Here is a 15,536-nt window from a genome sequence, read left to right as displayed (position 1 = left end):
CTCTCATTCCGCAGAGAGCGAAACAAACATGGCGACAGGATGGAGTGGGAAAGGGTGTACGCTAACGTTAATGCTGTTCCTTTGGAGTAAAATCTGCGCGAATGGAGCGGAATCCCTGGGGAGCGACAGCCGAATCCTCGGCATGCGGCTGGAGTGGAGCGACAAGCCCGCCACGACCACCGACAATGGAATCATACAGGTAACCGAGGGGAGCAAAATCAAGCTCAGGTTCTACGGACTGCAAATCAGTAATGACACCTGGGAGCAGATTAAGTTCGTGGAGCAGGGCGAGGACAGCAGCTCTGACTTCAACAGGACTTGTGCTGACTTCACCAAAGACCTCTCCATCCAGCCTAAAATGGAGGTTAGCAGCCAGGGCACATCTGGGGTGCTGGAGGTCAGTATTAAACCACTTAGGAAAAGTGAGTCCCAGAGGGATTACGGGCTGTGCATCAGACACAGCCAAGATGGGAAGTGGTACCTCCTGGGAGAACATGATGGAAAGTTGCATGTGGTGGAGGAGAAGAAGTCTCTGCTTCCCATTTGGTTCCAGGTGATCTTGATTTCCTGCCTCCTGGTGCTCTCAGGTATGTTCAGTGGTCTAAACCTGGGGCTCATGGCTTTGGACCCCATGGAACTGCGAATCGTCCAGAGCTGTGGCACGGAGAAAGAGAAGAAGTACGCACGCAAGATCGAACCCATCCGGAAGAAAGGAAACTATCTGTTGTGCTCGCTTCTCCTCGGGAACGTGCTGGTCAACACCACACTGACCATCCTGCTCGATGATCTTATCGGCTCTGGTTTGGGTGCTGTGGTGGCATCAACCATCGGCATTGTCATCTTCGGGGAGATTGTTCCTCAGGCGCTCTGCTCTCGCCACGGCTTGGCGGTGGGTGCCAACACCATCCACCTCACCAAGTTCTTCATGCTTCTGACCTTTCCGCTGTCGTTCCCCATCAGCAAACTTCTAGATTGCATTCTGGGCCAGGAGATCGGCACCGTGTACAACCGGGAGAAGCTGGTGGGGATGCTGAAGGTGACTGCGCCATACAACGACCTGGTGAAAGAGGAGATGAACATGATCCAGGGTGCTCTGGAATTGAGGACTAAGACAGTGGAGGACATCATGACTCCACTCAGCAACTGTTTTATGATCAACAGCGATGCTGTGCTGGACTTCAACACTATGTCAGAAATCATGGAGAGCGGATACACGCGCATTCCAGTTTATGAGCACGAACAGACCAATATAGTGGACATCCTCTTTGTGAAAGACCTGGCGTTTGTGGATCCGGATGACTGCACTACGTTGAAGACCATCACCAAATTCTACAACCATCCGGTCCACTTTGTGTTTCACGACACTAAGTTGGATTCCATGCTGGAGGAGTTTAAGAAAGGTTAGTCACTTTTTGTTTTTTGTTTTTTTTTGCTGCAGCATTTCTCATCGTCACTCGATGTTCATCTGGTGTAGCGAGGAACAGTACAGCCGGAGGGAGGTGTATCAGCAGTGATGCCACTTTTACAGGGTTTGTGGAGAAGGCCGCTCGTTCTGTCTATTCTTAATTAGTTCCGCTCCTATCAGGTTGGAAAACACACATCCTCACATCCCTGTGGGCCTTTCTCTCCTCCTCTGACTGTCAAGGTCAGCTGTTGGCAGTCTGTCTTCTCTTATTTCCTAAAGCCCATGAAGTCGACATGAAATTGACCTTGTTTGCTTCCTAAAACACATTTGTGGTCTGACTGTGAATGATCATCAAGTGCATGTTATTTCAGTACAAAAAAAAATGTGTTTTCAATCTTTCCAACTGCAATAATTCTCTAAATTTTGATTCCACCCCTCCGAAACCGGTCATATAGTGTTATTTTAGTGTTGTTTGTATCCTATAATAATTTTGTAATAATATTTAGAATTTGATTTGATCATTTTATTGATTTTAATATTTATAGTAATTGTTTTTTGTAATTTTATGTAGTTTTTAATATTACTATTTAATAATTTTTTTCTAATATTCTAATAAAACAATGCAATATTTGTATTTTTATCTCGGCTTTATTTTAATTAACAAAACTGAATGAATAGCTTCAGTTAATGATAATAACCCTGATATAAAGAGCTGATCATGATCCAGTCAATTATGTAATTTTTTCCCCATTGAATATCCTGTTTCACCTACAAATTGTCACATTACAGAAGTAAAATGACTTGTGAGTGCCATTTCATGTCGTGACGTTTTTGGAAATATTTCGCAGCAAGTCTTCAATTCAGTAAATCCTTAGTTGATTAACCACGGGTAACCATTGTACCATGTTTTTACTACGCGCCCTATGGGAAATATGTTTAAGCGGACATTTGTAATTAACTTCTAAAGCCTTGTATAAATACTGAGCTGAAATTTAACATTGTAGAGCTGTTTGACTAATCACGTGTGTTTGTTGTCATCACAATAGCCATGACACTAATGATGGAGCAAAACCTGCGGTCTAATCACTGCTTGCACAAGTTTACTGTCAGCAGGCTTTGACTTGGGGTTTGAGCTACATTTCTAGACCTTGAACTGTTCTATTGCTGAACTTATAAAGAAGTGTGTATATTCTTCTATATTGTTATATTTGGCATTAATTTAAACAGCCAAACCAGTCAAAATGACATATTAATTAGCCTACATTCATTTAAAATCTGATTGACTGCCTGCCCTGTAGTCTAGTATAAAATTCTCAAGTTTGGGATTTATACTGCGCTAACATTCCTGCCATTTTAGTTTTTAATAAACTGAAGTGGCACTATAGCTCATTCGCTATAAGTGATAGTCACACAATATGGTGTGCTCATGTGAATGGTACATGACAGTACCAAAGGACATTAGCACTGATAACATGATAACTTCTTAATGTTGAAGCTAGATAAAATGTTTGGTTTTACTGTTAATCTTTTTAAACCTGGTTCCATGGTGCATTGAATATCTCAGAAATTGTTATGGTTATCTGAAAGGTACCATATTAGACTCATGACTCTGTTGATGTCATGACTTGCACCTTAAAGGGATAGTTCACCTAAAAAAATAAAAATTCTGTCATTATTTACTCACCCTCAAGTTGTTCAAAGATATGTTAAAGAATGTTTGTAACCAACCAATCAAGTCAGTGGCTACCAGCATTGACTTGATTGGTTTCGTTTCCAACATTCTTTAAAATATATATTTTTTGTGTGTTTTAGAAATTCAGACATTTTTGGAATGACATGAGGGTGAATAAATAATGACAATTTTCATTTTAACTGGAGACCAAAGAGATTTTAATCGTGCAGCCCTATAGTTGATAATATATAGCGACTCGAGACTCAAACATGTAAGGTCACATGTAGTCATTTTTAAAGCGTTATCTATTGATTCTATAGCTTATATTACATATGATCTGTATTAATATTCATTTAAAGTAAATGCTTTATAATAATTGTTAAACTAAAAATGCTTGTGTGTAATGGATTAATAATAATATAAATCATATATAAATCTGATGTCAGACATGTGTCACTTTGCTCACATTTGATTGGTCCAATTTCAGTTTGAGATCTCTTACCCAGAACATAACCTGGCCTGGAGCAGGTTAGCTGTGGAGTTTAAGTTACTATGGCAATGAACTCCGCTAAAAGCCAAACCACTTTCATGGTACCTAAAACCCAGGATTGGTGCAAACTAAACTGAAACTAGCCTGGCTAGCCAGCTAATCTGGCTTCATGGGACAGGCCCCCGGACTACTGGTATAGAGGTTTTTGTTCATTGTCATTGACTAACAGGTACAATCTGTTCGCTTTTCATCTATAATTGTCATTTAAGAAACAATTTTGCATTGCTGTGTTGTCTGGCTTGGTTTGAAATGAAAACAAGGTATTGCTGTGCATTCTGTTTGTTCAGCTCATGAGTTTGTCTGTTTTGAAGCACTTCCTCTAGTTTATGCAGAAGGCTTTGCTTACTTCACTTCCCATCCATGATACAAACCAAAACCATTGTATTCCTTTCCTCATCCACTTTTCATGTCCTGCTTAAACGCACTGATCCTCAAAGATGGCATTCTGCCACTGTCGCCCAGTTTTTGGGTTAGGCTTCTATCACGTGGTACTGCGGCAACTGGTTTTGGTTATGTGTTGCATGAAGGAGTAAAGGGGAAATACAGGGCAATAACCACCATGAATGGCTTATTCTCAGTGGCTGAATGACTGGGTTTCCCCTGGCTGATTGTTGGCCCCATATCCACCTCATTTTTTAACTTAACAGCAGGTGTGGTTTTTTGTAACTGGGGGTGTGCAAGGTGTCATTTGCTTCCAGTTATTTTACCTATACAAAAACAGTCTATTATGTAAGGGATAATGATCTGATATTGTTTTGAGTTGAATTTTTTATATTAGCTTTGTAAGCGCAAAGCTTCCACAATGAAAAACGACAAACAAAGTTCAGAAAAGACTGACATTTAAGGCATAATATACAGTTGTATCATTATTCACACAGTGTTTCGGTAAAGATGAGGACATAAAATGTTACATTTTAACATCTTACCTGTTCATTATCATAAATCCATCACAGTGTTCAAAACAATCGTTCTGGCAACAAGGTGAACGATTTACTAATATTACCACTGACCTACTATTAAGTCTATCATATTATAGTAAATACAGTCAAAACCGAGGCACAAGATGATTGTTGCATTTGAAAGAAACAAGAAAGAGTGCGGAGGTGTGATATGAGAGATGTAAAAGTCGCACCGGCCTCAAATACCTGGATGAGCGGCGTGTTATTAGGCATCGCTAATAACGATGGTTGTTGTTTGTGAAAAACACACCTCGGAATGTTGCGACCGACCAATCTGAATCAAGAATTCCAGTGACCCGTGTAATAAGCTGCTTTTTATTGGTATTATTTTCTCATTATTTTATTTGTTAATTAACCCTAACCCATAATCATGAACACACTGATTTGTAGCGCAACTATAGTAGGCCTAGTTTAACCATTTACTGCACTTTGTTATTCTTCTAGTTATTTTACCGATTGCAGCCGGCTAATGAATAAGTAGTTCAAAGAAAACAGCTCATTTCTGCATTGCAAAATGAGGGGGATAAGTGCAAGTGCAATTAAAAAACATTAAGAGAAAGGAAAAGACACATTTCTGTCAAACCTGTGCTTTATTTCGTTGTTTTGTTGTCTGTGTTTAGTTGTGCTAAGTGGATTTGGCGAGCTCTCTGACGGTATTGTAATGTCATAAGCCTCTCCGTATTCTAATAGGATCACAATCTCTGTGTTTCTCTGTTCATGCTTACAGTGTCACAAATATTTCTCTCTTCCTGTCTTTTACTTCCTGTCAAGGCATTTGTTTATCAGGAGTGCTGACCAAGCATATGCTGTGTGCTTGTGCACGTGTTTGGATGGTTTTAGATATAGCACTTTTCATTTACACTTAACTACACAAATATGGGATATTCTAGAAAAAATTTATTTAATTCTCTTCAGACTAGATTTTTTAAAAAGTTAATTATAGTTTAGTTTCTTTTGAACATGAGAATGTAAATGTTGTTGTCAAGAGATAAATATGGTATTATGTAGGCCAATTGTATCTATTAAAAAATATTTAAAATCAAGTGGTTCAACAATAGTAAACACAGTTGTTAAGATATATTTGAGTTTTTCTTGGAAATATCTGGATAACCTCTCATTACTGCAACAAAGAAACACGGGCCAAAAATAAATTTTTTTAGATGTATTTTATAAAAACAAAAAAAGATTTCAAATCAAGTGGTATAGCTAAAATGTATTTATTGAATAAAAAATATATATTTTTCAGATTTTTAAATCTATTAAAAAAAAACATGATATACATTAATATATTTAAAGGGGTCATATGATGCGATTTAAATTTTTCCTTTCTCTTTGGAGTGTTACAAGCTCTTGGTGCATAAAGAAGATCTGTGAAGTTGCAAAGACTAAAGTCTCAAATCCAAAGAGATATTCTTTATAAAAGTTAAGAGTCAACCACGCCTACCTAAAACGGCTTGTTCTAACACGCCCCCACATGTCTACGTCACGATGTGGGAAGATTTGCATAACGCTGCCCAAATGTTCACGCAAAGAAAGAAGGCGTAACTTGTATTCTCGCTGTAGTATTGTTGTTGCCGCCGCCGCCGCCATGTCGTGAAGGCGCTGTGTGTTTCGTTGTGAAAGCGAAACTACTTTGTTTGGCCTTCCAAAAGAGGACTATATCCACTTTGTCAAGCGGAGTCCAGCCCGGGGTCATCATATGTGGTTGCCGCAAGCCCGCCGGCCGCTCCTTCGTCGAATCCGCTCACTCTAACCCACCGGCCGTTCCTCACTCAAGCCTGCCGCTGTTCCTCACTCTAGGCCTCTGGCCGCCGCTCACTCTAGCCCGCCGTTTGTGACGCTGTGTGTTTCGTTGTGAAAACGAAACTACTTAGTTTGGCCTTCCAAAAGAGGACACGACTAGAAATCAGTGGTTAAGTTGTATTTACAACACTGTTCCAGAACAGTTTAACCCAAATATTCAAATGTGTGCAGCACATTTTATGGAGGACTGTTTCCTGATCCTGGTAGAGTAGACTACAATGCTGGCTGTTCTGACGCATAGACTGTAAGTACGTTTTTTTTTATATGTAAAAATTTGCCTTTGATGATTCAAACGCGAGTTTTGAGCAGTGTAGAGTAGCGCTTGTTGTTTGTCTATTAGCTCTAAAAGGGGAATATTTATGACGAATTATAACTGGTTATGATTCATAATAAATATTTAGATTATATCTTCGAATTAACTGTAGCAGAATCAATATTACAATTATTTGATCTGTCCGTCCACCGAGCAGACAATATAATCATTTATCAATTCAAGGAATATTTATTTTCTGGCCACGGAACAATAAACTGTCCTTCTTTGTACAGTGCTAGCAGTAATTCTTAGCCAAATGTAGCGAGGGTTCAAACATTCATTGACTTGGAACTGTGAACAGTAAACAGAGACAATTCGTTGTGAATATAAGGGATTTAATAAAATGAAACTATATCTAACATATAACTAACTAAAACATATATATACACGGAATGAAACAAAGTAAGGAAAAGATAGAGAATAGGAAAAGAATGGCAGTATTTCACATCACTTAACCACAACCTCTGAAAAATCATCAAAGAATCCAATAATCACCTTAAAAGGGACTGAGATTTAAACACGCATCTGAATAATTTTAAGCGGTTACTTGCATTGGTTTTCGATTGCTGAAAAAGAGTCCTGATGCGGTAGATAACGGAGGTCTTTTGATGAGTTCGTGAGGAGTCAGCTGGAAGTTTTTACTTCTGGTTCTTCTGAAGAAGAAGTCTACAGGGACTAACGTTACTTGAAAGTAAAAACTGCCGGAAAATAAAACTCAAAAGGAAGGTCTTGAGAGTCTTGAAAGGTGTTGTCTCAAACGAAGAAGAAGTTTTCTGAGCAAAGTTATTTTGGGCTGATCGCTTTTGAGAATTTCTATTCTGTGTGTGCTGCCAATGAGAGACATGGATTTTGAGCGGGAGAATCTTTCTTTGTCTCTTGTTTATGGCTTATTTGCATGCTTTATGGCCGGTCTGGAATATCCGTAGTTTTAACCCAAAATATCGTACGAGTCATATGATGCGTTTCACAATCACATACTGTACGTCATTGTCCGAGGAATGAAGAACAGGTAACATTGATACCAAGAAATAACCATTTGGAATAGATTAAACCAAAGATACATACATACACCTGAATATCAGTGTTTTATGGCTTTAACTAATACAAATAACGAGTGGTAATTCGGCTAATCTAATCGGGGAACGTACACACAACACATGCATATACCAGATACAATTATAACTGATTAATTATAGTCTAAAATAAAGAAATGTCTTTATGTGTGTGTGTGTGTTAGTTTGGGTGTGTGTGTGTGTGTGTTAGTTTGGCCATTTACAGCTCTTTGCGGAATGTGTTTGAAATCAGATTGGGGGATGCTCGTGGGGGCTGGTTCTAATCTTCTTGACGGCGAAGAACCATCTGGCAATTTAAACCCCTATACGAACGTAAAGTTTCTGACCAGAACTGTAGTTTGTATGCAAATGTCAAAAGGCTAAAAGGGGTCTTTTAAACCATAAACAGTCCAACGCTTCATGCATGATCCTACGCAGACGCTACATCATCCTGAATCATATTTGCTGTATTAAATCCAATACTTATTTATTAATAATTTTGTGGTGCTGATTCCAAAAATAGTGCCTGATTTGCTATAGCACAAATAATTAATAATTAATACCACAAAGACATGATTCCTGTCTTCCTCTGAGGCAGGTTACAACTATTTGTTCAGTTCTTAGCTGATTTTCACATACATGAATGATTCAGAAGACATTATTTATGCCTAATCATGATTACAGGGTTAGAATTATAGCCAGTGACAGAAAAAAAAAAAAATACAAACATGACCCAGATCTGTTTTACCACATCTAGACTATGACAGAAAATGTTTTTTTTGTGTGTGTGTGTGAAAAAAATAAGTTTTTATTTATAAACTTGTTTATGTATTTGAACATTTTTTACTCCTTTTGAAAGATTGTAAGTTTAATGATACATTTTGAAGATACAGGGCTGTGTAATTGGTGAACGTTTCTTTGTGTTATTATCATCAAATCAGTATCAAGTTTATTTATTTGCTCTTTCTCTCAAATTGCTTTCCTTTTCAGATGACATCACTTAATGTCATCCAGGAGCCAAATAGCTAGACATAATTTTAGCAAACTCCTCATTTGTTCTCCATTCTAATATGCAACACTAGTGTAAGTGGCAATTCATGTTGACTTCAAGGTATTTGTACATGGTTCTGGGGTTGTCGTAATGAGGATAAAAGTTGCAGTAACTATTTATAATTTTTAATTGAAATCAAATGTAAACATGCAGAAATGTTCGATTTGACGGATGTTCAATTTGCATAGTACTGCAGTTATGTAATTGTAATGAGTTTCAGAAACTGACCGTCAGTGACACTTCAGATGACAAACCACATATGCAACTAAAGACGGCGTGTGCAATTACAGATGCAATTGCTTCTTTTACTCATCTCCTGAATATTAATACGAAAACTGAAAATATAAGCTAATTATACCAAATGTAAATATTATTAAAATATTAATAAATTAATACATACTGTAATTGTATATAAATGCTAAAAATCTGTGTTATTTGAAAATAGCCGTGTTTAAAAATGCTAAGCAAATACTTGTAAGCATTAATTTATCTACTTGACATGATGTAAAGTAATGCAAGCTTATGTTTGGTTGCATACATTGAAAAATTCTCTGTTTTTACATTTCTTTCCAAAGCCAAAAATGTTGAATTGTGCCGATATCCAGCTAACCAAAAATGTGAGATCGAATCTCCACGCAAGGAATATTAATCGCGTTTCTTTACCAGATCCTGTCAGAAAACATCTGTTTTTGTTTTGTTTTGTCTGATATCCAAAACTGTCAGCCGAGTTTTGTCTAATACACAAAACCAGTTAACAGCAAGTCTTGTCTGACGCCTGAAATCAGTTAAATGTATTTTGTGTGTAAGCAGGAGATGAAGTGATGAATAAAACCTTGTGAGGTGCGAGGTGGCACACATTCAGCTTCATCTTAGTACGTCAAAAACAAGTATATTGAAGTGAAGTGCACAATATAATGACATTGATTTCTCAAGAAAGCATTTGACGCTGAATGTAAAAAGAGATATTATCTAATGAGGTGCACATGATCCAAGTGAATTGTTGCTTGCTCTATTTCTGTTTATACTGTCTCTGGTTCAGTTCAGGACCAGTTGCTAACCATTTAATGAGCTTACTAAAGAAGAAAGTTAAGAAATGTCACTGATATGATTTAGTGTTGACCTAATAAATGAGTTTTTGCTTGCAAATGGGCAAAAATGAGATTGTTTCCAGCCGTTTAAACACAGAAACCAACGTTTCGGTAAACAAAAGCCTCAGCGTAAGACGTCATGGAAATAAAGCAGCTGGAAAGTGAAGAATGGGTTCATCTCAAGGTGTACGGGCTGAGGAAGGAGTTCTGGTGCTGCACAACAATCACATCCAGACTGTTAAATCATCACCGACAGGCTTTGATCTGACCAAATATTCCACCTCTCTTAACTTTCTCTGTGTCCTCTCGGTACATGGTTGTACATTGCAAAATATTGTCTCTGCATGACTTCTGATCTGATGTCACCTGGGCATCATTAAAAAAAAGCGGGGACCTTTTTTTAGCAGCTTTATTCAAATGCTGCAACCAAGATGATTGTTAAAGTAAATGTTAAAAGTGTTGAAGTTTTTGTTGGATTCCAGTTGGAGGAAGGTTTTACGGCACGGCCGCATGAACTGCTGTGTCAGCCGTGTAAGAGTTCACTGAACTCACAAAACAGTAGACAGACAGTTCCTAAGATTTCAAACTTTTTCTCCTTTGATTTGTCTACAGGTTGCTTGTCTAACTCACATCGCTGCCAACTACCTCAACGCTGGTATCGAAGCCAGGCGATGGGGAACAGCCCATGGGAGCATTGTCCCTTATCAGGTACCTGTAACACCATTTCTAAACACTCTTTATACCCATTATATCGTAAGCTTAGAGTTTTAATGCTTTTAAGTGTCCTCATTTTGCCTGTGATATCCCACAATGACAATAGGTTGAAATATTAAAAAAATGTGTAATTTAATTTCATAATTTACTTTTAATTTGATAAAAATTTGAATGTAATGTAATGTATTTTAATGCCGTTTTATTTACTTTTATACAATTTAATTTAATGCAATGTAACACAATTAAATTTTTCAGTTAATGCAATTAATGTTAATTTAGTGTAATTGAATTTTTTATTTAATGTGTTTTTTTATTTTATTGAATTGAATGCAGTATAATTAAGTGCAATTTAATTTAATTATATAAAATTTTTCATTTAATGCAGTTTAAGGTAATTTAATTAAATTACATTTGATTTAATATTAGTGTAATTTATTTTAATTAATTAATTTCAATTTTATTTTTAATTTAGTTGAATTCAATAAATTTTTGTATTTAATTTAATGTAATCTAATGTTTTTTAATTTAATTCTATTAATTTTTTTATTTAACTTAATTCAATTTAATGTTATTTAATTAATTCAATTTGATTGAATGTTAATTTAGTGTAATTTAATTCCTTTTTATTTAATTTTTAATTACATTTTAATTGAATTGAATTGAATTTCAACCAAAAAAAGACTAAAACTCTTGATCACTTATTCTCAGGCCCTTATTGCGTATGTATTGTCATATTTATTTGCCCTGATGAGACAACACATGGTTGGTTATGCCTGTGTGGCTGGTCTAGTCTAGTCCAGTCATATCTGTTAGCACTCCTCAGCTGTGAGTAATGATGTTTTAGAAAGGACTGACCAGTGCATACAAACATTTGTTTGACCGGTGCATACGTTTGACCAGTGCATACAAACATACAAACCTTTGTTTGTTTTAGACGATTATTCATGGAGAGGGTGGTTTTTTTTTTTTTAAATAATTTGATAAAATTTTTGTCGGATGACTGCATCTCTGGAATTGATTGTCTCCGTTGTGCTAGACGCCTCTTTATCCACTCTTAGAGCAAAACAGACTCTCACTTTATTTCACAATGTTCATTTTACTGTTTATTTACCCAAGTGCTTACGGTTAAATACTAAGGAACTACTTTTGCTTGTGTAAATACTTGATGGAGCTGCTTATACTCACGCATGGTTATTATTGGTATTATTAGGCTCGTTTGAGTGCCTCAGCTTTAATGTATATGAGAGTAGGTGTTACTGTCAGGAGAGGAGGCCAGCAATCTATGTAAGCAGAGGGAAATATTATGTTCATGTTCTTTGTTGTCAGTAAGGTGGATTATTTTGAAATATTACTGCTGGTACATGAAGATGAACAAGTAATCCAATTTTTTGTCTTCTATTTTTAGTTTAATAAAAACATGATCTCAGAAATGAGATTAAAATCACATATTCTATGTGAGATTATGCTGTCAGAGTGTTCACACAATAATAGAGTTAACGGGCGAACATTTTAGACATGAGCTGAGCAATTGCGACTCTGTAAACTGCAGCCTCGCTGTCATGAGAGCATGTTGGCATACGTCAGATTTCGCATGATGTCACAATTTCATGACAGTTTGTAAATAATTTATAATTTGGTGAATTTGTCAGTCGTACAGTGTCATGTAACGTTTATTATTATTTATTAGCTCTAAAAAGGGGAATATTTATGACGAATTATAACTGGTTATGATTCATAATAAATATTTAGATTATATCTTCGAATTAACTGTAGCAGAATCAATATTACAATTATTTGATCTGTCCGTCCACCGAGCAGACAATATAATCATTTATCAATTCAAGGAATATTTATTTTCTGGCCACGGAACAATAAACTGTCCTTCTTTGTACAGTGCTAGCAGTAATTCTTAGCCAAATGTAGCAAGGGTTCAAACATTCATTGACTTGGAACTGTGAACAGTAAACAGAGACAATTCGTTGTGAATATAAGGGATTTAATAAAATGAAACTATATCTAACATATAACTAACTAAAACATATATATATACGGAATGAAACAAAGTAAGGAAAAGATAGAGAATAGGAAAAGAATGGCAGTATTTCACATCACTTAACCACAACCATGGAAAATCATCAAAGAATCCAAAAATCACCTTAAAAGGGACTGAAATTTAAACACGCATCTGAATAATTTTAAGCGGTTACTTGCATTGGTTTTCGATTGCTGAAAAAGAGTCCTGATGCGGTAGATAACGGAGCTCTTTTGATGAGTTCGTGAGGAGTCAGCTGGAAGTTTTTACTTCTGGTTCTTCTGAAGAAGAAGTCCACAGCGACTAACGTTACTTGAAAGTAAAAACTGCCGGAAAATAAAACTCAAGAGGAAGGTCTTGAGAGTCCTGAAAGGTGTTGTCTCAAACGAAGAAGAAGTTTTCTGAGCAACGTTATTCTGGGCTGATCGCTTTTGAGAATTTCTATTCTGTGTGTGCTGGCCAATGAGAGACATGGATTTTGAGCGGGAGAATCTTTCTTTGTCTTTTGTTTATGGCTCATTTGCATGCTTTATGGCCGGTCTGGAATATCCGTAGTTTTAACCCAAAATATCGTACGAGTCATATGATGCGTTTCACAATCACATACTGTACGTCATTGCCCGAGGGATGAAGAACAGGTAACATTGATACCAAGAAACAATCATTTGGAATAGATTAAACCAAAGATACATACATACACCTGAATATCAGTGTTTTATGGCTTTAACTAATACAAATAACGAGTGGTAATTCGGCTAATCTAATCGGGGAACGTACACACAACACATGCATATACCAGATACAATTATAACTGATTAATTATAGTCTAAAATAAAGAAATGTCTTTATGTGTGTGTGTGTGTTAGTTTGGGTGTGTGTGTGTGTGTTAGTTTGGCCATTTACAGCTCTTTGCGGAATGTGTTTGAAATCAGATTGGGGGATGCTCGTGGGGGCTGGTTCTAATCTTCTTGACGGCGAAGAACCATCTGGCAATTTAAACCCCTATACGAACGTAAAGTTTCTGACCAGAACTGTAATTTGTATGCAAATGTCAAAAGGCTAAAAGGGGTCTTTTAAACCATAAACAGTCCAACGCTTCATGCATGATCCTACGCAGACGCTACATCATCCTGAATCATATTTGCTGTATTAAATCCAATACTTATTTATTAATAATTTTGTGGTGCTGATTCCAAAAATAGTGCCTGATTTGCTATAGCACAAATAATTAATAATTAATACCACAAAGACATGATTCCTGTCTTCCTCTGAGGCAGGTTACAACTATTTGTTCAGTTCTTAGCTGATTTTCACATACATGAATGATTCAGAAGACATTATTTATGCCTAATCATGATTACAGGGTTAGAATTATAGCCAGTGACAGAAAAAAAAAAAAATACAAACATGACCCAGATCTGTTTTACCACATCTAGACTATGACAGAAAATGTTTTTTTTGTGTGTGTGTGTGAAAAAAATAAGTTTTTATTTATAAACTTGTTTATGTATTTGAACATTTTTTACTCCTTTTGAAAGATTGTAAGTTTAATGATACATTTTGAAGATACAGGGCTGTGTAATTGGTGAACGTTTCTTTGTGTTATTATCATCAAATCAGTATCAAGTTTATTTATTTGCTCTTTCTCTCAAATTGCTTTCCTTTTCAGATGACATCACTTAATGTCATCCAGGAGCCAAATAGCTAGACATAATTTTAGCAAACTCCTCATTTGTTCTCCATTCTAATATGCAACACTAGTGTAAGTGGCAATTCATGTTGACTTCAAGGTATTTGTACATGGTTCTGGGGTTGTCGTAATGAGGATAAAAGTTGCAGTAACTATTTATAATTTTTAATTGAAATCAAATGTAAACATGCAGAAATGTTCGATTTGACGGATGTTCAATTTGCATAGTACTGCAGTTATGTAATTGTAATGAGTTTCAGAAACTGACCGTCAGTGACACTTCAGATGACAAACCACATATGCAACTAAAGACGGCGTGTGCAATTACAGATGCAATTGCTTCTTTTACTCATCTCCTGAATAAAGAAGCATTGGCGTCTTTAATTGCATATGACTCAGATTAGCCAAATGAGACATTATGATGAGATCAGTAATGCCCTGTTTTTTCAGAAAGCAATTCAATTAAAGTTTATTTGTATAGTGCTTTTCACGATACAAATCGTTGCAAAGCAACTTTACAGCAAATGAAGTTTCTACAATATTTAGTGGTAGCTTATCAGTGGTGACTGTCAGTTAATGTACATATGGCAGAAATGTACGGAAAAATCAATTAAAGACGTAATCAAACAGACGATGAACACTATTAACAGCAATTATTATATGATGCAATCAACGTATAGCAAAATGTGGTAGTTCTGTATGTTGTTTCAGGGTTGGCATCATCTGAGGTCCTCTGAGGGGTTGGCATCATCTCTTCTCAGGTGTTCTGGATCCAGACTGAAGCTTGTGTAAATCCTAGTTACGGCAAAAACAGAGAAACAAATAGAGACATAATTAGCGTAGCTGCAGTTCCAACCAATCAAAATTGATTTGTTTAACCCAAACTAAGGAATAATAATGTGCATTTGATCAGACATAACTGCAGTACAAGATTATGAGATGCATTATTTGAATACTTGGCCAAAGAGATGTGTCTTTAATCTACATTTAAACAGAGAGAGTGTGTCTGAACCCAGAATTTTATCAGGAAGGCCATTCCAGAGTTTGAGAGCCAAATGCGAAAAAGCTCTACCGCCTTTAGTGGACTTTGCTATCCTAGATACTACCAAAAGTCCAGAGTTTTGCGACCTTAGGGACCGTGATGGATTGTAGCGTGGCAGAAGACTAGTTAGGTATGCAGGAGCTAAACCATTAAGGGCCTTATAGG

At 36.5% G+C, this 15,536-nt stretch overlaps 1 protein-coding gene across 1 annotated transcript in view; it reads left to right on the top strand.

The window, feature by feature from the left end:
- Window positions 1-15,536, top strand: part of LOC107599606 (metal transporter CNNM4) — a 44,028-nt gene continuing 28,492 nt past the window's right edge. Inside the window, exon 1 of the mRNA XM_016291252.1 lies at window positions 1-1,400. Within this exon, the coding sequence (XP_016146738.1) occupies window positions 29-1,400 (1,372 nt within the window). The 5' untranslated portion in view covers window positions 1-28. The remainder of the gene's footprint in view (window positions 1,401-15,536) is intronic.

The sequence above is a fragment of the Sinocyclocheilus grahami genome, unplaced genomic scaffold (assembly GCF_001515645.1).
Source record: "Sinocyclocheilus grahami isolate Dianchi unplaced genomic scaffold, SAMN03320097.WGS_v1.1 scaffold269.1, whole genome shotgun sequence".
Taxonomy (NCBI): domain Eukaryota; kingdom Metazoa; phylum Chordata; class Actinopteri; order Cypriniformes; family Cyprinidae; genus Sinocyclocheilus; species Sinocyclocheilus grahami.
This window is presented reverse-complemented; position numbering and strand designations above follow the sequence as displayed.